General features: G+C 40.2%; 1 protein-coding gene across 2 annotated transcripts in view; it reads left to right on the forward strand.

Moving 5' to 3' along the window:
- Window positions 1–7,184: 7,184 nt before the first annotated feature.
- Window positions 7,185–22,777, forward strand: part of Tnik (TRAF2 and NCK interacting kinase) — a 382,522-nt gene continuing 366,929 nt past the window's right edge. For both annotated transcript variants that reach the window (XM_027942207.2, XM_027942206.2), the window contains exon 1: window positions 7,185–7,358. In XM_027942207.2, coding sequence (XP_027798008.1) covers window positions 7,302–7,358 — 57 coding nt within the window. In that variant the 5' untranslated portion in view covers window positions 7,185–7,301. The remainder of the gene's footprint in view (window positions 7,359–22,777) is intronic.

Below are 22,777 nucleotides of genomic sequence, written 5' to 3' on the forward strand. Positions count from 1 at the left end.
AAAAATATGTCCTTTATGCTGTATATTCTATTTTATATTTTTTCTTTTATTCACTTTATTGAATTCATCAATTCAATTACCCTTGTTTTTTTCCACTCAAATAGTTTATACTTTAAATATTCAACTTATATTCACTTATATGGTGACCTTATATTAATCATGCATCAATAATTTTTTTCTGTGTATTTAAAAATAATACAATGTCTATATACATCTCCAAATAAGACAAAAATCTTAGCCTGATTTTCTCTCTCCTTTCTATTTATTCTCATGATATAATACTTTTATAGATTGTCATTATTTCTTTTTATTTTACAAATTAGCAATGATAGAGATTTAATCAAGTTTTGATTTTTATTTTAGGAAGTGTTTGGCTGCAAATAACAGAATACTCAACTAAATGTGACTTAAAAATGAGAAAAACTTATTTTGCATAGAAAAAAAATTCACAGATATGTTGTTTCTGGGTTAATTTAGTGGTTCAGTGATGTCACAAAGGACCCAAGTGCTTTTCACTTTTTTCTCAAGTTCATCTGTCCTGGTAGGAAGAAGACATCTATAGCTCCAGCTATTATATTCTCATACTCCTTGTCAGAAGATAATGTATGACAAATCAAATGACTTAATCATAAAATTTATTATCTGTCATGTTTTCTGTGGGTCAGGGATTTGGGAGCAGCTGTTCTGGTTGGTTCTAGCTCAGGGTCTCTCATGAGGTGATAGGAGTTGGTATGGCAGTCATCTGAGGACTGTGGCTGAGGATCTGCTTCAAGCTGGCTTTCTCACATGGCTGGTAAGGAGCATGAATATCTGCAGGACACTTCTTTGAGAGCAGTTGTTCTCATGGGGTGATTTCGCTTACCAGGGGACATTCAACAATGTATGGAGATATTTTTGTTGTCACAAACTAGAAGGTGCTATTGATACCTGGTGGATGGAGACCAAGGCTGCTTCTGAACATCTTACACTACACAGGAGGGCCTCCTGTAACATGAATTATCAGACTCAAAGTGCTAAAACTGAGGAACTCTGCCATAGAGCAAGGAGGTAAGAGAGCAAGGTAAAAGCAGCAATTTCCATTTATTATCCAGCTTTGGAACTTCTTTGTGTTCTGTATTGTGTGAGGGTGTGAATACCAGGAGGTGCGTCTCTTTGGGGGCCATCTTATGTATAGCTACTATAGGCTGGAGGTTTTTCCTGGACAAATTATCTTCTTCCTCCCTCCCTTCCTTCATCTTTGATTTTCAAAGGAGAAGTCCATTCTCATAACTCCCACCAGACTTGTCTTTCCTCCTCATTTGTCAGTGTTATGTGATAAGCCTATGTCTAAACCAATCACTAGGGGACAGAATGGAATTACTATGATGAGTTTACATAATGTAATATTCACTCTCCCACTGGGGCAGGAGAGAACTTGTATTCTTTAAAAATATGGAGTATAAATTCTCAAAATCGGTGTTTTACCAGTAAGGAAGGAGAATGGCTTTGAGTGGGTAGTAAACAGAGTTTGCTGGGCTGAGAGTAAGTCAGTGTTAGAGAATTTACTTAGCATGGGCAAGGCCCTGGGCTGGATACCCAACACTTAAAAAAAAAAAAATTGTATCACACATTTTCTTTTTGGATTCAGTTTCTCTTTAGTGGAATGTATTTTCTAAAAATAATTTCAGAGATGGTCAGTCATCTGAATCCTTATGTGTCTAAAAATATCTGTCATTATTTTGTATTCTCTCTTAAGTGTTAATTTAGTTGGGTAGAGAATTCCAGGTTAAAAATAGGTCCCTTAGAATACTACTTTGTTCTATATTAACCTTCACTGTTGCTGATAAAAAATAAAATAGGTAACTTAGCATTTTCTTTTTAGCTTTCATGCTCTGAAATTCCATTATGATGCGTTCAAGTATGATATTTTATATTTATGCATTTGGCTCAGCACCAAATGAGAGCTTTAAACCTGAAGATACTGGAACATTTTCTATCATTTCCTTGAGTATTTTCTTCCAACCATCATCTAGATTTCCCATTAGATGCATATTGGAATTTCTGGATTTATTTGCTATGTTACTTAAATTTTCTCTTTATCCTCTCTCCTGAAAAAAAACTGGGCCCAGTTTTTTCTTTCACTAACTCACCCTTCAGTTCAGCTTGCATCCCTACAGCATGGTATTGAAGAGACTAAGTTCAAATCCTGGTTCAGTCACTTTTATTGTGTTGCTTTGGGTAAGTTGAATCTTTATATTCTTCAGTTTTCTCATGTGTAAAATGGATGTGCTAATAATATTGCCTGCTCTTTAAGATTATAAATATTAAATATGTAATGCTTTCTTAGTCCATTTGGGTGGCTGTAACAAGATACCTTAGACTAGGTAATTTGTAAACAACAGAAATTTATGGCTCACAATTTCAGAGGCTGGAAAAACCAGTATCAAGGCACCATCAGCATGTTGGGCAAATGATCTTTCTATCTTTCCTCATATGGCAGAAGGACAAGCAAGCTCCTTTAAGCCTTGTTTATAAAGCATAACCTATTTAGAAGGGTTCTGCACTCATGATCTAATCATCTTCTAAGGGCAACACCTCTTAATACCATTGCTATTAGGGTTAGGTTTCAACATTTGAATTTTTTTGGGGGGGGGACACAAACATTCAGACCATATAAAATTCTTAGAATATTTGTAGCATAAATACCTTATTATTCAATTACTCATTTTTAAAATTTCAATAAACATTCTTAATTAGTTCTCTAACTGGTTTGCTTTTAAAATAACCTTGCTGTTTTATGAATGCATGCTCCCATATTATGCCTCTAAGGATTACAAAAATGTATATTATAAAACTTTTTGCTGAGTGCACTGGTGCACACCTGTAATATCAGTGGCTAGGAAGCCTAAGTCATGAGGATTGTGAGTTCAAAGCCAGCCTCAGCAATTTAGTGAAGTCCTAAGCAACTTAGTGAGACACTGTCTCAAAATAAAAAATAAAAAAGGGCTAGGGATGTGGTTCAGTGGTGAAGCACCTATGGGTTCAATCCCTAGTATCAAAACAAACAAAAAACTTTTTTTCTCTTATAATAATATTAACTTTGGGTGTTGATTCTGTTTGTTGACTGAAGTGTCTCTCTTTCACAGTAATAGATTTCCACAAATGAATGGTGCTTTGGGGTTGGTTGTCCACTCATCCTAGTGTTGAAACTCTTATTTGTCTATGTATGGTGTCAATTCTGACTTACAAGTGCTTGCTTTGCTGATTGTGATGGGAGGAGGTCTGGAAAGTACATGGTGCAGGGAAGAGGATACTAGTAATCTTCTGTGTGTGCATGTGGTCCCATTTCCCCCAGCAATTGGTGATCGACTCTCTGGGATGCTATTTTTCTCATTGGCCCAAGCACCCATACTCAAAACAGTATGTGTCAGGGCTGAAGGTAGTCATGTCCACCCGTGAGGCTTACATTCCTTCATATCACTCATCACTATATGACTAAAATAATCTTAGTTATTGATATTTATTTACAAGTTTATTGTAATCCATGAAGGCAGGGACTTTTTTTTTTTTTTTTTAAACCAAGGTTTTTGTCTCTAGGGCCTAGTACTGGTCTTACACAGAATGATTCACATATTTGTTGAATGAATGAAAGAGTGAATTAATATTGTTCTTTCATTACTCACCATATGAATGACACCCTCTCTGAGCTTAACCGGCCCCAGATGATCCCAGTCCCACCCTTTATCTTCTGGTTTGTGGTTCTACTGGAAATCCAGTCCTGCCTGCTTTATAAAATCCACAAAGTCCATGGGGTTACTAGACCACTGATGTCGTTAGTCTCTTACAACTCCAACAAATGACTAAAAATCTACTTTCTGCTATGTGGTGATAGAGATGTATGGCATGTGCTTTTGGAAATTCCACAAGTGGTATTTCTGATTTCTACTGTGTGGTTTTAGTTGGTGCAGACATTGACACCAATTAACATTGAATGTAATAGGGAGAGTATAACCTCCTTTGGGATTCTTTTTTTTTTTTTTATAAATATCTTTAAGTTATAAAAATATTTCAAACATATAAAGATACTGAAGATAATATAATGAATAACCATTACTAATCATCCAGATTTAACAATTCAAACATTAAAAAAAAAAAAGGTATCACTCTTGGAGGCTCCTTTGTGCCTTCCCATTCCACTCCTCCTCCTCCCTTCTCACTAGTTGATCTGTATGCTTCCTGCCCATGTTGGTGCTTTTTATAGTTTATTGCCTATTTATCCCAGGCATAAGTAGCATATCATATTGTTCTGCAGGCTTTCAAACTGCTCTTAGATGGCATCAGTTCCCTCAGTCCTTCAGATTACCCCAAGAGGAAAACATCACTTTGGTTGAATCTTGAATGCTCTTTTTGGCATTTGCTATTCTCTCTCCTAACAAACTAAGAGCAGGTCTTAGGCTAGAAGGGGGGGGAATGGGGAGGTGGGGGGAGGGGAGGAAATGATAGCTAGAATTTAATAATACTGCTTTATTTTCTATTATATTTATTTTAAAGTTTTCCTTCCTTTTCTTAAAGCGAGTATTGCTAGCTTTCCATTTATAGTAGTGACTTATGTTTTCTTTTAAATTAAAGGTAGGGAAAAATAAAAGTGTTGATTTAAAGAAAAAATGTTAAGTAGTAATAGTTACAGGCAGAATACTGACCAGGCCAAAAAAAAATCAGGAAGTTTTTACTCATGTAGCTGAAGGTTGTTCTACACTTGATCTAAAGGATAAAGTTCAAGTTCCTAAATGAGGCATGCAAAGCTCCACCTGATCTGACCTCTGTTTTCTTCCCAAGTTCCAAGAATCACAATCATTACTTCACCTCCAGCTGTACAAACTGCTTGGAGCTTCCGCCTCCTCACCGGTGGCACTAGTTGGAGGTACATTTGCTATGCTAATCATTCCTTTTATGGTATTTCCTGTAGCCAGCTCCCCTACCTTCACCTGGCTCTAACTTCAGGTGCTCTAAGGAAGCCCTCTCCATTTAGTACCTATCACGGTGCTGCATGTATAATTCTCTAATCCCATCCTAAACCCAAGAGTTGAATTTAGTGCCAGTGTCACTGTATATATCTTCATGGCCTGAACAGGTTACTAATGTTAAAAAAACTAACCTGCTTGCGATGTGGCAGATAAACTCTGGGGTATAAAATGAAGGCTCTCTGTAGTGGGAAAAAAGTTTATCTCACATTTCCATGTTTGACCTTTTAAAAATAGTTCTGTTTATGTGTCAATACCTGATCTTAAATTTTCTTTCACACTGAGACAATACATTAACCTATTGTTCAGATAAAGGGTAAAGATGAATAATAATAAAGAGGACACAGAAGGGGAAAATGATAATGATGGAAAATAATGGTTTTTTTATGTCATTCTGACATGGTGGTTTATTGCATAGTACTTATTACACCGACTTGGATGGTTTCATTAGAAAATGAGAAGTCAAAGAGCGCAATTTTAATATAACACGTTTGACATATAACATTTAAAGATAAAAGCTCCCAAACTATTACAGCTGTTGAGATGTTGCAACAATTTTCAAGTTTCATGGTCTATGATCCACAGTGCATACGAAAAATACAGTATTACTATCAAAAACAGTACAGCAAACACTGAATGCTGTTTAAAAGTCCTTTAATGTTAGCAGTCTTGATGAACTAACTGCATTAGGTTCCATTCATTCATTCATTCATTCAAAAAAATCTTATTCTGAAGCTCATCTTCACGCTACGTAATTAAAACCCTTCACTGCATTTGGCTACAGGTAGATTCCCGTCTTAACAGAGATTCAAAGAATACTTTATGAGCTACTGGTATATTTGTAGGGGAAAGTTCAGATTTTGCGTTTTCTTCCAAGATATTTCGCTTGGCTAAGGCCCCGGAAAGCGCGGGGAAGCTGCGGGAAGTGACTTCACTTTCTTGATGACAGAATGTCATGTTTACCACTGTAAACAACCACCGTTTAAATGAGAAAGCAGTCGAAGTGAAATAGCTCTCACGCGTACATCTTCCATGTTACATCTTATCCACCAGCCAAACTTTCTCCATCAATCTGGATAGGTCAGCTCCGAAATGCCGCCTGAAGGAGAAATACTGTCCTCATGTGGCTTACCCAAAGCTGGCCTTGGAGTTACCTGAAACATTCTAGCTACTGCACCCAGAGAATAAGCTTCTCGTTTCAATTCGGTCATTTCCGTGGGGAATTGCGGCACGAGCAGGTCTTGGGTGTGGTGATGTCAAGAGGGAGCTCAGATCCCCTAGCTTTCCCGCTACTGGCAAACCTTCCCAGCCCCGAAGCAGCGAGTGACCGGCGTCCTGGGCCTGTCATCCAGCTTCCCGGGGGCCACCGGTGGCCCCGACCCCGCGTCCGCTACACACTGCCGAAGCGCCAGGCTGCGCGCCCTGCGTGTGCGCTTCTCCCCCACTCGTTCCGCGTCTGGAGGCGGATCCCCTTCCCTGCACACAAGTCCTTATATGCACCGGTTGCACCAGCCCGCCTTACTCCAGCCCCACAAATAATTAATGGGGAGGGAGGGCGTCGTTCTTTTTTTTCTCAGGCTTCTTTTTCAGCGCTAGAGCATTCGAACCCCTCCGAGAACCCCCAAAATGCGGCTGAAGGGCCATTTTGCTGCAGTGCATAAATCGGACACACAAAAATAGAGCTTGAGTCCTTGTGATAAGCACGCCTAGGTTCAGGTACAGCTCTTCCGATCCATCCCCATTAGCCCGCAGAAGCTTGGGCGGAAAGGGCGCGCGCCCCTCCCCCAATCCACGCTAGTGCAGAGGGACGGGGTCAGGAAGCGTGGCCTCTCCCCAGTCGGAGACCACGCCTCCTCCGCCTCCCCCCGCTTTTACTCCTCCCAGGAAGCGGTGATAGACAGTTCTGTGTGGTTCTCCACCCCCACCCCCCCAGCTGAGTGGAGGAGTTGATGTGTCTCATTATAACAGCCAATGCAGCCGCCATCCACGCACAAGCAAAGAAGCATGTCCCATTTAAATACACCCACGCAGCCCCAGCGCCCTTAGCCGATCAGGGCGCGCAGCCCACACGCACCGCGGCTCCGGGCTTGGAGATCTGTGCAGGTTGGGCTCCCGGACGGCGGACAGACGCGCGGAGGATCGTGCTCAGGCTCTGTGGGGCTGGGGTGGGCGGGGGAGGTTTGGCCCGGGGCCTCTGGCGCGACACCCGCATGAGGACGCGAGTGAAATAGACCAAGGTGGAATTTCCAAGGGAGAAGCTTCGGGGTGGTTTTGGTCCATTTCTCCGGCGAAGAAGTAGACATGGCGAGCGACTCCCCGGCTCGCAGCCTGGATGAAATCGATCTCTCGGCTCTGAGGGTGAGCAGAAACGTGCTTTCTGATTTCTTTCCAGTGGTTTGGGGCAGGGAGAGTGGGATCGGTGAGTGGACTGGGGCTGGGGCTGGTGGGCAGCAGCGGAAGAATGCAACCCCGAGGGAACCTGCATTCGGATTTTGATTCCGGGGTTGCTGAGGTGCTCCTGGCTGAGCCCCTATGGCAGGGGCTGTGCAGTACGTTTTCTCCTCTGGCTGTGGCCGATGCTCCCCGAGAGCTCGGGAAGCTTATGCCAATTTCAAATTAGACCGGTGTAAGAGCATTAAAATGAAAGGCTCGTGTGGTGTGTGTGTGTGTGTGTGTGTGTGTGTGTGTGTGTGTATACACGCCCTGGGCAGCCGTCTCTTGCTAAGGCGGGAGACCCAACTGTCCCTTTCGGCAAAATGAATAACCGCGTGAATAAAGCCACTGGCCCCTCAGGTTTTCCAGCTACCTGCAAGATGACATTGTGAGCCTCCCGTCCCCGCCAAGCCGAACCCACCGCTCCAAGGGGGTAGTTTTTGCTATGCGGGTCTTGTAGATGGCAACTGCGTCCCCCTCCCCCTTTTCTGCCTCCCACCCTGGCTCCCTCTCAGCGCTCGCTGAAATGCCAGTCTGCCACTCACCTTTATTTATGGTTTTAACTCAGCCCTGCCTGTGCTTTCCGACTTTGTGACTGTGACATTTCAGTTTTATGGCTGAACTTAAGCAGGTGAAAGGGATGTGTTTTCAGTTCTCTCCCAATCAGACCGGAACTCCCTGGAGTGTGTGAGTGTGTGTGTGTGTGTGTGTGTGTGTGTGTGTTTTCCCCGTGTCTGTGGCCATTCTTTGGTAGAGCACCTCCCTTCCCCCTGCCCCGCTGCTTCGCGTTTACCTTCACGTGAATTACCTCAGACGCTTTTCATTGTATTGACTAAGACATCACTGATACAGAATCCATTTTGCTGTTGTTTTGAGATCAGAACACCAGGAATCCCAGTGCAGCCTCCACATTTCCCCACCCCCAACCCCGGATCCCAACACACTCCTTCGGGGAAGGGGGCTGTGCTTTCTTGCCATTTTAATTAGATGTTGCCTGCTAGGAAGGGGGTGAGGGGTGGCGGTGGTGGGAGCAGCCGGAATCTGAGAAATATTGAACACCAATCTGGGGACGGTGTCTTCCTCTCATGAACCAAAAAAATAAAATTAAAAAGAAAATAGCAAGTGCATGTACTTGATGTATAGAGTGTGGGTGAAACCCAGTCCATGGTGGCTCTGTGGTCGCTGAGACAGGCAGTAGGGGTGGAAGTTCACTTGCCCTCCGGAGGAATACATTGTTAGATTGATGCTGAATCTTGGGGCCATTTACCTGAATGTCTAATGTTTCTTCTGACATTACCTCTCCCTGGATATTTGAAAGAGCTACCTCTCTAATCAAAGTGTTACTTTTTCTTTAGTCTCCATAAACCTCTTCCCCGACCTCTTTTTCTAGTCCTTTTCCCCTTCCCCTTAATCGGTTGGTCCAGGAGTTGAGGTTTTAGCAAGGCAGTGCTGGAGTTGAGAAGAAACAGGATGTCATTTGACATGGGCTGTTCTGATAGTTGTGTTGCCAAAGCTCATTCATGCATTATTACAGTAAGCCGGCTGTTTTCTTGGTGCCGGAATACCACATCCAGAACCCTTGCCCTCTGGGCAGCTAGGAGTGGGGTTGGTAACAGGGTGGGTGCTTTGGACCAGTTTGTGGCTTCCTGCTTTAGGGACTGTGTGTGTTCACTTGCCCTACTTTCTGGATGGGAGTTGCTGCTGGCGGGTTGATGTTAATCGGGTGGATGGATGACTGGGACTTGGGGAGGAGGGGAGTGGCAAAGGGGAAGGGGGTCTGAACAATGAGCAAGGTTTGCAGTGATTCCCCTGAGCTGCAATCTGGACATTATTCCTAAATGGAAAGCACTCTGATGTGATTTTAAGTTGAGCTGGGACTTGTCTCTTGTGGGCTTTCTGTTGGCTGAGGTTTTCTGAGACACCAGACACAGTGCCTGCCTGTAGGCTTAAGAGTAACCATGAAGACTCCTGGGCCCACCTTGAAGGCATTTCTCATTGGGAAAACCTGTACCCTGGTAATCTGTATTTTGAAAAGATATCTTTGCATGATTCACGGAAATTGTTCTTTGTGGCCTGAGCTGCTGGCTTAGTTCTCTGCCTGCCTGGAGATGTACTAAGAGGGAAGGCAGTTTATCCCAGTGACTGCTGGCAGGAAGACTTAAATGATGGTGTGCAGACATTTGCTCCCCGCAGGGATGGGGTCTTCCACCAGCCTTGTGTGCAGGTCAGTGTGGCTCCAAAGGCCAGAGGTGATTTCCACAAATCAGAGGGTGATCATCTCTGCCTCCTCAAATTTGGAGAGGTGGGCTCATGTAGATGAGAAGTCTGATTTGTCCCTTAGCCCTCCATAAGGCCTGCCTGCTGAGTACCTCCTGGGGAGTGAGTGCCTGACCCCTGAAATGCAGCCAAGGTCAGTGGCTTCTAGGAGAATTTGCTGCGGCCTTACCAGTCCCTTGCTGTTTCGGTGGCTCTTTAATGTACACAATCAATGCTCTTTTTGTAAACCCTGGGCTCAATGCATTAAAAAAGAGATCCTGTCTGGAGAGGCCTTATCTTTCTCACTTTGGGGGCTTATTGTTCTCAGCCAGTGATCCTAGACTGGACCCAGTCTAAATTTTCCCCAAATAGGAACAATGCATAATTCAAACCAGAACAACCAGTGACAGTACTGATCATTTAAATTATGCAAGATTTGGATGGGTTTTAAAAGTAAAACGAAGCTGGGTCTTTTTTGGTTAGAAAATAATCAGAATTCAATTTTAGTCTTGATTTTTAGAACTCATGAAACTGAATCTTGGGGGTGGAGATATTTTCACAGATTTAGAACTGAAAGAAAATTGTAGATTGCTCTGCCACACCTTACATTTAACACACGGGAAGGAGAAACCCAGAGAGGTGAAGTCTGTTGCTCTATGTCCACAGCCACAGGGGTTGGGGGGATGGGGATTAGGGGAGGTAAGAAGAATGGTTTGAGGAGAGATTCTAGGTTTTCTGACTCTTTATTCAGTGCTCTTTGCTCTAAGTCACGTTGTCTGTGGCTGAATCAGAAATCAATAATACATTTTCTGCCTGAGCACCAAAAAAATGGCAGAGAGGAATAATTTCAGTGGGGTGATGGAATTTTATTTATGCAGAAGGGAAACTGCTTCATGCAAGTAAATTGGTAATACAGATAACCATGGAGCTTTAATGCACCTCTGAAATTCATTTTGTCCCCCTCCTCTCCGTGCTTCCTTTGCAGGCAGATGACTGAATGATACAAGGCAGATGGCTGTCCTGCACGGGTAGCCTCTCCTAGTAACCCATCTCCATCTGAACATGTCCCAAGGGGTCAGTCTAGACACACACATTATTCAGATGTCTACACGAGAGGTTTATGGAGTCTGTGGATGTTTTGTACAATCTATGTGGATACGGATATTATATATAGTATTATGGATATAAACTCTATCCATGTGGGTGTATGGAAATGTGTGTATACATACATAGGCTACAGCAAACAATTTACTCATTCAAACCTGGGCCTTGAGTCATTCTTGCTTCAAGACATCATGATATTAAAAGATGAAACTTGCCACCAGGATGCTTTATTGCACATGAGGTGAGCTCAGCCCAGAAAGCTTTTTGAAGATTAAAATATTTCTGAACCTGAGCATCTTGGCTGTCTTTAGCTTGGCCCATGGGGTAAGGCATTCAAGGCCAGGATTTGGCCACTGCTGATCTCATACTCTTGGCTTCTGCCAGGGCTCACACATACTTTTCTATTTGAATGGAATTAGATGACCTACACTTGTCTTTCCCCGAACCCCTCACTTCTTTTTGGGCCTAACTGTTCCTTTCTCCATCAAAACCCAGATTTAAGCATTGACCATATCTGGAATCTTGCACACATTCTTAACTACACTTTTTATGCTTGTGTTATCAATGGTGTGACGTTTTCTTTCTGTCTCCTCACCAGACTGTGGGCTTGCTTATGGCCCACGGGGTCATCTTTGAGTGCCAAGTCCCCGTTAGTTAGATAAATGAATGAATGTGGGAATGAATGTATAAGCGAGTGGAGTAGAATGAGCACTAGCTTTGGGTTCTGTGTCCACATCTTCTTAGTCAACCTAAAAATGGAAATGATCACAACTGCTTGCCTTCCTTGTGCACTGGTTTCAAAATATCAAATATTCATGGCAATGCTTTCAAAAGCCCAGCACACCATACAAATGTGCTATTCCATGTTAGGTAGAACTTTTTGGGGGAACTTGATTCCACCAACATTTGATCCTGGTGATTGCACCTAATAGAAAATGATCCTGGGAAAAAGGTATCAGAAGGGGCCTCTTTTCAGTAGCACCTCAGTAGACCTTGGTTGCCTGTTCCGTTTTATGTGCCAATCTGACCTTGTATGTTTCTCTGATGTCCTCAGTTGAGCTTAGCCTTGGGTATCAGCATTCATTGCATGTGAGGTAAGCTTGGCTCAGAAGCTTTTTGGAGATTACCATATTTCTGAGCTAGTATCAACTATCGGGCATTATTCATTCAAATCTTCTTCTGTCTTTCTTTTTTTTTTTTCTCTTTGTAGGTGATCTGTTATTCAAGTGCAAGCAATTTTATTAAATGCCTGGGCCTTTTCAAAGTGTTTCTTTTCTTTTTCTAGGAGGATGAGGTGGACACCTAAAATGATAACACTAATAGCCCAGTACTTAAAGCCTGGTCAGAGGTCTCCTGGGTCTTAAAGAAATCTTGAAACATTATTAATTCATTACCCCAGAGCACTTAATTAAATTTGGTCTAAAATGAGATTTCAGTAAAGTTACACAAATTGATGAGATAACGGTATCTTCAGACAACAACAGCATGGCAGTTTTTCTTTAGATGTATTTGTTGTTTTTCAGAGGTATTAAACAGGTGTTTTCTTTGCAATGAAACTGCCTTGAAATAAAATAGGGGTGTATCAGTAGTTATCAGAACATCAGAGAAATATGCATAAGCATTTTCAGTATTCATTACTAATTGCAGTAATATTTAGTATAAAAGCTGATTTAAGTCATGGTTTGTTGTCTGAATAGTTATCTACTTAGGAGGTCATGGAATATTTTCTGGAAAAAATATCCATTATTTTTCCTTCTTGGACATATCTCATTTTGCCCCCTTATTTCTAAGACTCTTGAAATCTTGTAATTTTGAGTCTTTCTAGCGAGGCCTTCTTTCACCTCTAGAATGCATCTTTTGTGCCTTCTGGTTTCAACACGATTCCTTCTTCCAGTCATGGTGGTTCTAATGTCCACCCAGCCAGGGCTGCTGTGATTGAATAGTGGTTGCCATGCCCAGCTGAGCACAACCATACTGATTCTGTTTCTGATAGAATTTGGGATAACTTGAGTCTGAAAGATGCTTTAATGTCAAATTGGTTCTTCCATCCTGTGGGGGAAGTAGTTCTCTGAGAATAGGACCTAAACTAGTTTGTTAGTAGTGTGCTGAGAATTCAAGAGAATCTCTATGATATTTTTTTTTGAATGAAATGTTATTCTCTGCATATAAAAATAAAGTTCCTAGTGGAGAGAGAGGGAGGACTTAAGTAGATAATGTTGGATGAATTCTGCTTGAAAATTCTTCCATTCTGTTTGGAAGTTTATTTCCCTCTAGAGACAGATGATTCTATCCACCTTTTTTATTTATTTATTTATTTTATAAAACATGCCCAGGATGATGGCTGTTCTCAAGAAGGTGCCCCTAAATTCTGAAAATGTTTTTGTATTTCCTCCCAACCTTTAAAGTCCTTTCTTAGTATCTTTTGCATGGGTCTCCTTGTCTTTTTCTTCGCTTCATCTGCTGTTGTTACTCTTCCCCTGGGAGCATTTGTGATAAGACCTATTTCCTATGTCTCTACCCCTAGCCTTCTACTCACTAGTGCCTCTTGTACACTGAAGCCAAAGTAGGGTTTCAGTCTGGCTATTTCTTTTTTCAAGGTCTTCCCTGACTCTTCAGTCTACAGTCCAAAGACTAGAGCTTGGTATCAGGACCAGCTGTAAGTCAGCTCAATCTCCCACCAAGCTCTGCTGTTGTAATAATGATCACTCCTTCACTACCCCAGGGGGCAACCTCCTTCTTCCCATGCATGCTCTTTAGGGGGCGTCCTACCTTATTTTCCTTTTCTGCACCTGCTACTGTAAAGTAAACACTCATAGGCCACCTTTTCCATACAGTTTTCCCTGGTTTCTCTCAGAGAGATGTTCTCCCTCCCACTTACAGACTCTCTCAGAACTGACCTCACACCTCTTTCCTAAAACACAGAACTTTCTATCTTGGATTCTATTCACTAATACACAGTAAGCTTCATGAAGGCAACGTGCATATTTGATTTTCTTAGGGATCCCTACCAGTGAGTTTTTCACAGCAGGTGCTCAATAAATAAATATCAAACAAGCGAAATACATAATGTGCAGCCCTTTTAGAAAGGCTGGAGGTGGTGCTGCCTGGAGCAGGAATTGAAACTCCAGAAAGGTGGGGCCAATGCTGACCACAGCACAATTTCAGGGAACACGAATCCCATTATATCCTACTTGCACAACTCCAGGGGACACATTTTATGTAGGGTACAACTCCACTGGATGCCAATTACATAGAGTACAATCCCAGGGGCACCAATTATGAGGAATGTACTGTCGAGTCCTGGTAAGAATCCCTATTTGTAAAATTTTCTTACTATGGAAAATTGCTTCCATTGTGTCCATATTTTGAGTTTTTAAAAAAATATATTTTTTTCAGTTGTAGATGGACACAATACCTTTATTTTATTTATTTTTGTGTGGTGCTGAGGATCAAACCAGTGCCTCACCCATTTGAGACGAGCACTTTACCATTGAGCCACAACCCCAGCCCCCATATTTTGAGTTTTGGGAGACTTAGTGCTCTGGGTTAGACTCTCAAAGCCAGTGGGGTGTGTGTGTGTGTGTGTGTGTGTGTGTGTGTGTGTAGGGTATTTCAGTCTTTTTACTGTCCTCTTAATGTTTGTGACTACTATTTTTATTAAATAATATTAGAGGGTGGGAAGGACTATACCTGTACATTTCCCCACTGGAGGATGACCTTGAGTTTTTATCTTGATAGAGTTGGTTGGAAAAATTTTATACAATAAAATAGGAGAGATACCATCTGGGAGTTACCTGGAGTGCTGGCTCTGACCCCTCACCCTCAGAACCTTAGTATATTCACATGTAAGAGGAATGGTTTGGACCAGAAAATGCTGGCGGTGACTTCTAAAGTTGTTATTCTTCTGTGATAAAATCTGGGATATGTAAAGAAGCCAGAGCAGAACTAAGGATTCTTATTCTAGGAGACTCCTAGATACTGCAAGCTAAGCACCACAGAAAACCAGGAATTACCATTGAAAAGTAATATCTTGTCTCATTTTTAGGTGAGTTATTTTTTTCCAGTATGGATTCTGATTTATTATTTAAAATGTCATTCTGTTGTAGCTCAGTGGTAGAGTGCTTGCCTAGGATGCGTGAGGCATTGAGTTATATCCTTAGCACCACATAAAAATAATAGATATAAGAAAGACTACTGTCATGTATAGCTAATTAGAACAAATAAAAAAAGATTTTAAAAAATGAAAAAAAAATTTAATTCTGGTCTTTGAAAATGGAGTAAACGGACCAAGAACTGATGATGACTTTTATTTAGACTCTGAATGAAGTAAGGATAAGATATTAAGTACTCTCTCTCTGATTAGTGAAATCAGAACATTGGCAGTGTGCATCAAGCTGAAAATTTGTAGAATTTTAACAGTACATTATATATATATATACGATACTAGTGTTTGTTTGATTAATGTATTAGAAGTACAAGTCTGGGTGCAGTGTAAATTTGGAAGCAGTCCCCTATTCTATGATTCTGTGAAATGTGATTAACTGAAGGATAAGGTAGGTGTCCAGCATTCATTCATTGATTTCTTCAGGTGTACAGTCACTCAGCACATGATCATCAGGGACCACTAGTGGCTGGAATTGTAGTTCTCCATGCCAGGAAATATTCTCACCAAATTTTCGCATGGAGGGCTTCATCTTGTTTTTTGGGTTTCAGATCAGATGCTCCTATATTATTACTTATCTAGTGCTGCATTAACAAATGACCCCCAGACTTAGTGGTTTAAAGCAACTATAACCATTTGTTATTTCACCATTTCAGTGCGTCAGGAATTCTGAAGTGGCTTACCTGGTGGTTTTGGCTTGAGGGTTCTGAGCACTCAGCTCAGGCTGGAGAACCTCTTTCTAAGATGGTTCACGCATGTGATACTGACTGTTGGCAGGAGGCCCTTCCATGGGCTGCTTGAACATCTTTATGGTATGGTGCTGCCTCTCCCTGGACAGAGCATTCCAAGAAAGCAAAGCAGAGGCAACACAGTCTTTATGATCTAGCATTGGAAATCATATATCATGATTTCCACCCAATTTTGTGGGTAATCCAGGTCAGCTTTATTCTGTGGCTGTGTGGGAACATTAATACCAGGAGGCGGGTGTCATTGAAGTCCCTTGTGGAAGCTATCACAGGGAGAGGCTTTCTTTGATACATATCACTAAATTAACATTCCCTCCTACCCTGTAGCCATCCTATTCCGGTGTTTTATTGTCTTTAAAGCAGTTATGACTATCTGAAATTTAAGATAAAATTTTGTCTTCCTCCACTGGATCTTGCTTGTGTGCCTGCATAGTTTCTGGTGTTTAGAACTGTGCATGGCTTGTGATAAAAATTGATTAAGTAAATATCAGTTGAATGAATGAAATTAATTAATTTAAAAGGGATGTTATTTATTTATTATACCTCATACCTGCAGAAAATTGGTTTTAGCAGCTTCTGATAAAAGCTGTAAATAGGATTAAGTCATTAGATCATTGAGCTAAGGAGGAGTAAAATGAAAATCAGCAGGGGATTGTGGAGTTGGGGCTGTGGTTCAGTGGTAGAGCACTTGCCTGGAGTGTGTGAGGCACTGGGTTTGATCCTCAGTACCACATAAAAATAAATAAATAAAATAAAGGTATAAAAAAAAGTGACTGCATTTGTGTATCTTGCTCTTTATATCTTATCTATTTGTCTGTCTTCTAGGGTTTAATGATCTAACTTATTCCTTTTGTACTTAGAAGTTGGGGGTAAGAGAAGTTCCTTGTCTTGTTGAAGACCGAGCTAGGTCCTGTTGTGACATACCACTCAGTGGGGCTGTGAACACCCTAGCCATTTGAGTGAAGCAGTTATTCTCACCATACAAAAATAAGCCTGAAAAACAATGGCTACAAAGATGGTCAAGTTGCTTGAACGTATAAAACACTCTTAAGACAATCTGGTAGTCAGTAGGTGGTAAAGGAGAGCACAACTCAGTCAGGATAGGTAAATGGCAAAGTCTTTGATGTACAATTAAAAAGTTAAGATTCTGTGTGCTGAGAACCCAACTGTAGGAGCTTGAAATATATATAGGATCCTAACCGGAGTGAGTGACCAGAATGACCTCTGGGGCTGCAGGGGGGCCTGGGAAACCAAAGTAAATGAGAGCTAAGACTACTGAATTGTTAAAAATTTGTTTAATTAAGAAACAAGGGACTAGGGTTGTGGCTCAGTGATAGAGTACTTGGTTGGCACATGTGAGGCCCTGGGTTTGATCCTCAGCACCACATAAAAATGAATAAATAAATAAAATAAAGGTATTGTGTCCATCTACAACTAAAGAAAAATAAATATTTGAAAAAAACAAAAATATTTTTCTTCTCATAATAAAAGCAATGCATAATCATTGAAGAAAATTTAGAAAATGAAGAAAAGGCAGAAAGTTCCCATATCATCCAAATTTGTAATTCTTAGGATAACCATGATATCATAATCCATGTACTTTGGTATATGGATTAGTAGTTTGTTCTATGCAAAAGTAAATAGGTAGCTTTAAAAATTAAGTTCATATTGTATGTATTTTCTGCAATGTGTTTTTACAACTGAACAGTCATTCCTCATGCTATTAATGTTTTTTTTTTTTTTTCTGGGATAATTTATAAAACTCTTTATCTATATGGCTCTGGAGGCTGAGTCAGGAAGATCACAAGTTTAAACCCAGCCTCAGCAAGGGTGAGGCACTAAGCAACTCAGTGAAACCCTATCTCTAAATAAAATACAAAATAGGGCTGAGGATGTGGCTCAGTGGTCGAGTGCCCCTGAGTTCAATCCAGGGTGCTAAAAAAATGAACAAACAAGAAAACCCCCAAATTCTTTATCCTAGAGACTTTTGAATATATGTGAAAGTAGACAGAATATTGGAGTTTATATACATTACAGGTGGGAATGTGTAAAATGTACAGAATTTTGGAAAATGGTTTGTCAGTTTCTCAAAATGTTAAATACAGATAGAGTTGTGATGTGACCTAGCAAATCTCCTTCTACGTATATATCCAAGAAAAGCAAAAGCAAAAACTCGTACAAGAATGTTTACTGTAGTCCCAAAAAAGAAACCTCCCAAATGTTTCATCAACTAATTAATGAAAAAACAAAATGTAGTTTATCCATACAGTAGAATATTATTCAGCAGTAAAAGGTAGTGCTGACACAGTCTACAACCTGAGTGAATAGTATACTAGTGAAAGAAGCCAAAAACAAACCATACCATGTTGCATGATCCCATTTATAAGAAATGGCAAATCTACAGAGACTTAAAGTGATAGTGGTTACTGGGGCTGATGGAAAGAAAGAGTGGGAGTGACCGCTATGCCCTAAATCAGGTAGTTTGGATTGTCGTACAACTGTGTAAGTATACCAGAAGTCACCTGAACGCTTCAAAGAGTGAATTTTACAAAATGTGAATGAAATTTCAATGAAACTACTATAAAAAATAGAATAGGGGGTTGAGGTTGTAGCTCAATGGTAGAGCTCTTGCTTAGCATGTGTGAGGCACTGGATTTGATTCTCAGCACCATGTATAAATAAATAAATAAAATAAAGGTCCATTGACAACTAAAAAAGAAAAAAAATAGAATAATATAATGATTCCCCCTTTTTAATGATAACCTCATGACCACTCTTGTTTCTGCTATAACTCTGTCCACTTCAATGTTGAAATTTCTAATATGCTTTTATACTGCTTAGCATTTTATTGCTGAGATGTATCATAATATATTTCACCAACCCCTATTGGTGACTCGAGGTTACTTCTAGCTTTTCAATTCTTAGAATGTTTCAATAAACATCCTTTTCATAAGTCTTTGTATGTGTAGTTTTCCTTCGGATAATTTCTTAGATATGAAATTTAGAATGAAGCAGCAGGACTGATCTCTAAGGCTCTTGAAATTGTCAAATTACCCTCTGATTTCTTGTGAGGTTGATGTGTATCATTTACAGATGAACACACAAAGCTTAGAAACATCAATTAATTTAGCAAAGGCAGGTCATAGAGCTACTGAATGGCCCAGCTTATGACTGGCCCCAAAGCCAGGGCCCACAGGGACTTACATGACCCTGTTTTGACTTATAGACCTTGTCATAACATCATAATTATCTAAGGCATCATCTCTCTGGCTTTCACATTTGGTGTTGGGGACAAGTTTTCTTTGATAGCCCTGTAGTGATGTAAGCGTTATTCTAAAGCATTTCCTCCTTGTGATACTGTGTTTTAAGTAACCAGAGTCAGCTTGGAGTTGTGTGAAACATAATTTATGAATCAGTTTATGATTAACATTTTTATCCTTGGACAAAACGTAGAGATGTTTACAGTTAATCTGTCATTCTTTTTGTTAGACATCCAGCAAGTGTGTTTGGAAAAGGTGTGGAATCAGGCTCAGAGGTCTCTGTTTTCTAAGCATTGGAGATCACTGAATTTGTGATCATCACAGAAGATAACAGGATGATTGCAGAGGCCTTACTCAACCCTTTATCTGTCAGATAGTTGTTAACATCAAAATCTTGAGTTGTAATTTAAGTTTTTCATATGAGTATAGATATTTTAAGATTACAATGGAGAAAATAGAAGATAGATTCAGAAACCAAAAGAACTCTTGTATTTTGGAGTACAGTCTACTTTCTACCCAGTTTATAAGTAAGAAACTATTAAAACTGACACAACTTTATGACTGTACATTTTCTGGAGGCCAGTTCCCTTGATTTACTGGATTTTATGGCCAAACCCTCCATTTCAAATGCCTATAAATTATTTATGCCTAGGGTATACATCCAGAACTTCACATGGACATGGTTTCATCATTTCTACCTCTAGGTATTTTTTTTAACTGCCTGTAATCAAATTATAGCAGAGTGGTGGGTGGGATAGGTTGTAAGCAGTAATTGCAAACTGTATATAAATAATAATAATAATAATATTTAGCATTTATAGGGCACTTTATATCTTCAAAGTACTTGCAAACATTATCCAATTAAATACCTTCTCTGATTGCAATCTGGATATAAATGCACTTAAATCCAGAGCAGGGTCATGAGAGAAGTATGCATTTGAAAGTTAATGCTAGCAATGCTTAGAAACCTCTGCAGTGATGGGAAAGTTAGAGTCAGAAGTTCTGTTGGATTGTGTTTGCATTTTGGTTCAGCCCAATGTCAGGATTACATTATTGCTGTACTTTATCGATGCCTCAGCTTAATTTCTGATCACTGAGGACAGAATGTTGACCATGACTTTGGTGCTTAGACATGTGAAAATACAAACAACATAAATAAGATTTAAAAGGGGCTCCCTCGTTACATTTTGTGTCTGGCCTCTGATGAAACTCCCATTAGTGAGTGAAATGAAGTGAGATAGTACAAGGAAGAAAAGCTGTGCATTGTGGTTTGGTAATGTCTATCTGAGAATAGTAGATTAAATTGCACAGTAGGATACATTATCAAGAAATGCATTGGAGAAATGAAACATCTTTGGTTTGACTGTACTAATTATTTCTTGCTGTTTTGGACATGTGTGTATGTATTGTCCCTTTACAGGTATATCCATGCATTGCCAATTTAGATAGTGTTTGGAGCAAGGACCTGTGCTGCTTACCCAGTAGGGAGTAGAGGGCTCTGTAGCCTGTATATTCTCAGTAAATATTCATCCATGCATTGAGATTTTTGTAGGAGCTTTACCTTTACAGTTTTACTTCCAAGTCAGTGGTTCTCAAAGGGACATCCTTAGATCAGCAACTTTGAATCAGCTCTTAGGTCTGCTTCTCTGACCTCCTGAGTCAGAACCTTTCGGGATGGGTCCAGCAACCTGTGTGCATTAAGAAGTCTTCCTGTTAATTCAGTTGCACTTTATGAAGCTTGTGGGGTCTTGTTTGTTTTTGGTGCTAAGGACTGAACCCAGGACCACACACACACAACCCTTCAGTTGCACTTTATAATCTCAGACCATTATCATAAATGTTTAAAGGACAGTTTTCTCTCCTCTTGTTTCTTTCATGCCAGTTTACTTATTCTTTTAGCAGATATTTATTGAGCAACTGCTGTGTGACCAGCACTGGGCTAGATTTTGGAGATATAGTAATAAAATAATGTTAATGAGTGGAAGAAACTTGTGTTAATGAAATGGTCATAAAACTGGTTTACTAAATACAGATTTCTTTTAGAACGACATGGAATATATCTCCAGAACTTTGAGTGTGTCTGAAAATGTTGGACAGTAAGAATTAGTGATTTGTAAAAGGTAACTGCAGCTTCCCATAAGGGGTTTTGGCCTCAAAGAAATTGTGGAAGGTACACATTTTTAGGAATATGGAATTTAAAACCACACTAATTATGTGTGCATTTGGATTGTTTGTAAGGAAAAGGGATCAAAGAGTCTGTGATCAATCCTGAATTGGTCTTTGTATTGCCAATTTTTTTTTTTGGCACCAGGGATTGAACTCAGGGGCACTTAACCACTCGGCCACATCCCCATCCCTTTTTGGTATTTTATTTAGAGACAGGGTTTGCTGAGTTGCTCAGTGTCTTGCTGAGTTGCTGAGGCTGGCTTTGAACTTGAGATCCTCCTGCCTCAGCTTCCCGAGTTGCTGGGATTACAGACATGTGCCATTGCACCCAGCGCCAATATTTTTTAATTTAGTGAGCTTTTTCAAGATGCAGAAAAGCTTCATCCCCATGATCAAAAAGTTGTATCTTTCCCTAGTACTGGAAAAAAAAAAAGTACATCTTTCTGATGTTGATTTCCCATTTTTCCTTATAGGCCTAGAGGGATTTTTAATTTAAAGACCAGGAGATGCTGACTTTTGCCTGGAAGCTGAAAAAAAGAAACCATACCCACAAACTTTTTCAGTCCGACTTTTATTTGAAGGATATGTTCTTTGGGTTATGTTGTGAATCCTAGGAAATGGAATGGGTGTCTGGAATCTTGATACCAGGTAAATGATTTCCTTACTGAGAAATCCCACAGAATTTCTTTGGAACAACCCATAAACTTTTCTTAGCCACAGAGAATGTCCCATGTTGTTATTTAATCTACATTTCTTAGAAAAGTAGACTACTTACGTTGTGTGTGTATTTATTTGGAGGAAGGTTGATGGCAATTATGGTTGTCAAGGCAACTGTATATACAACTTGAGCAGATATCCTAATTTTATTTAATGAATAATATTTGGGGAAGGTGCTTTGGAAAAAGTGAGTTTGAAGATGCCATTTCAGAATACCTATTATATATATATATATATATATATATATATATATATATATATATATATATATATATTTTTTTTTTTTAAATACATAGTTTTTTTAGTTGTAGTTGGACACAAAAACTTTATTTTATTTATTTTTATATGGTGCTGAGGATCAAACCCAGTGCCTCATGCGTGCCAGGCGAGTGCTCTACCACTGAGCCCCAGCCCCAGCCCCAAATACCTATTTTAAATGGAAAAGATGGTTTGATAATCATCATTAAGCTAGAAGTGAAAGGTATCTTGTTGCAAACCATCAGGTTTTTCCCAGTTTTGATTGTTTGAGGGACAGATTCAACTTTCTCAGAAGCGGTTTTAATGTCATTATAGCATCAGGGAGTTACTTGAGTATTTTAGGAGTGTTACATTATTCTCTAGAAGGGGCTATGTATTCCATCTCCTAAAAGATTTGGACAGTTTTCTGTCTAGGTGGTGATGTCATAGGCTTTTTCTAAGAAAACTGACTTTCAAATGACTTTGCAGCCTCTCTACCCAGTTCCTGCCACACCCGTGGGGATTATAGTGCTACCATTAACTTGATTGAAAGGCCTTTGACTTTGGGAGTGCTGGGCTTTCCAGCTGAACTCTGAAGCTCCTGTAGAGCACAGGGATTCTGGGGACCGGGAGCTCATTGGTTTGGTGCTGGTGTCTTACTCCTTAATGGTTGGGAAGATCAAATCCAAAGCACTC

The sequence above is a fragment of the Marmota flaviventris genome, chromosome 8, assembly GCF_047511675.1.
Source record: "Marmota flaviventris isolate mMarFla1 chromosome 8, mMarFla1.hap1, whole genome shotgun sequence".
Classification (NCBI taxonomy): Eukaryota; Metazoa; Chordata; class Mammalia; order Rodentia; family Sciuridae; genus Marmota; species Marmota flaviventris.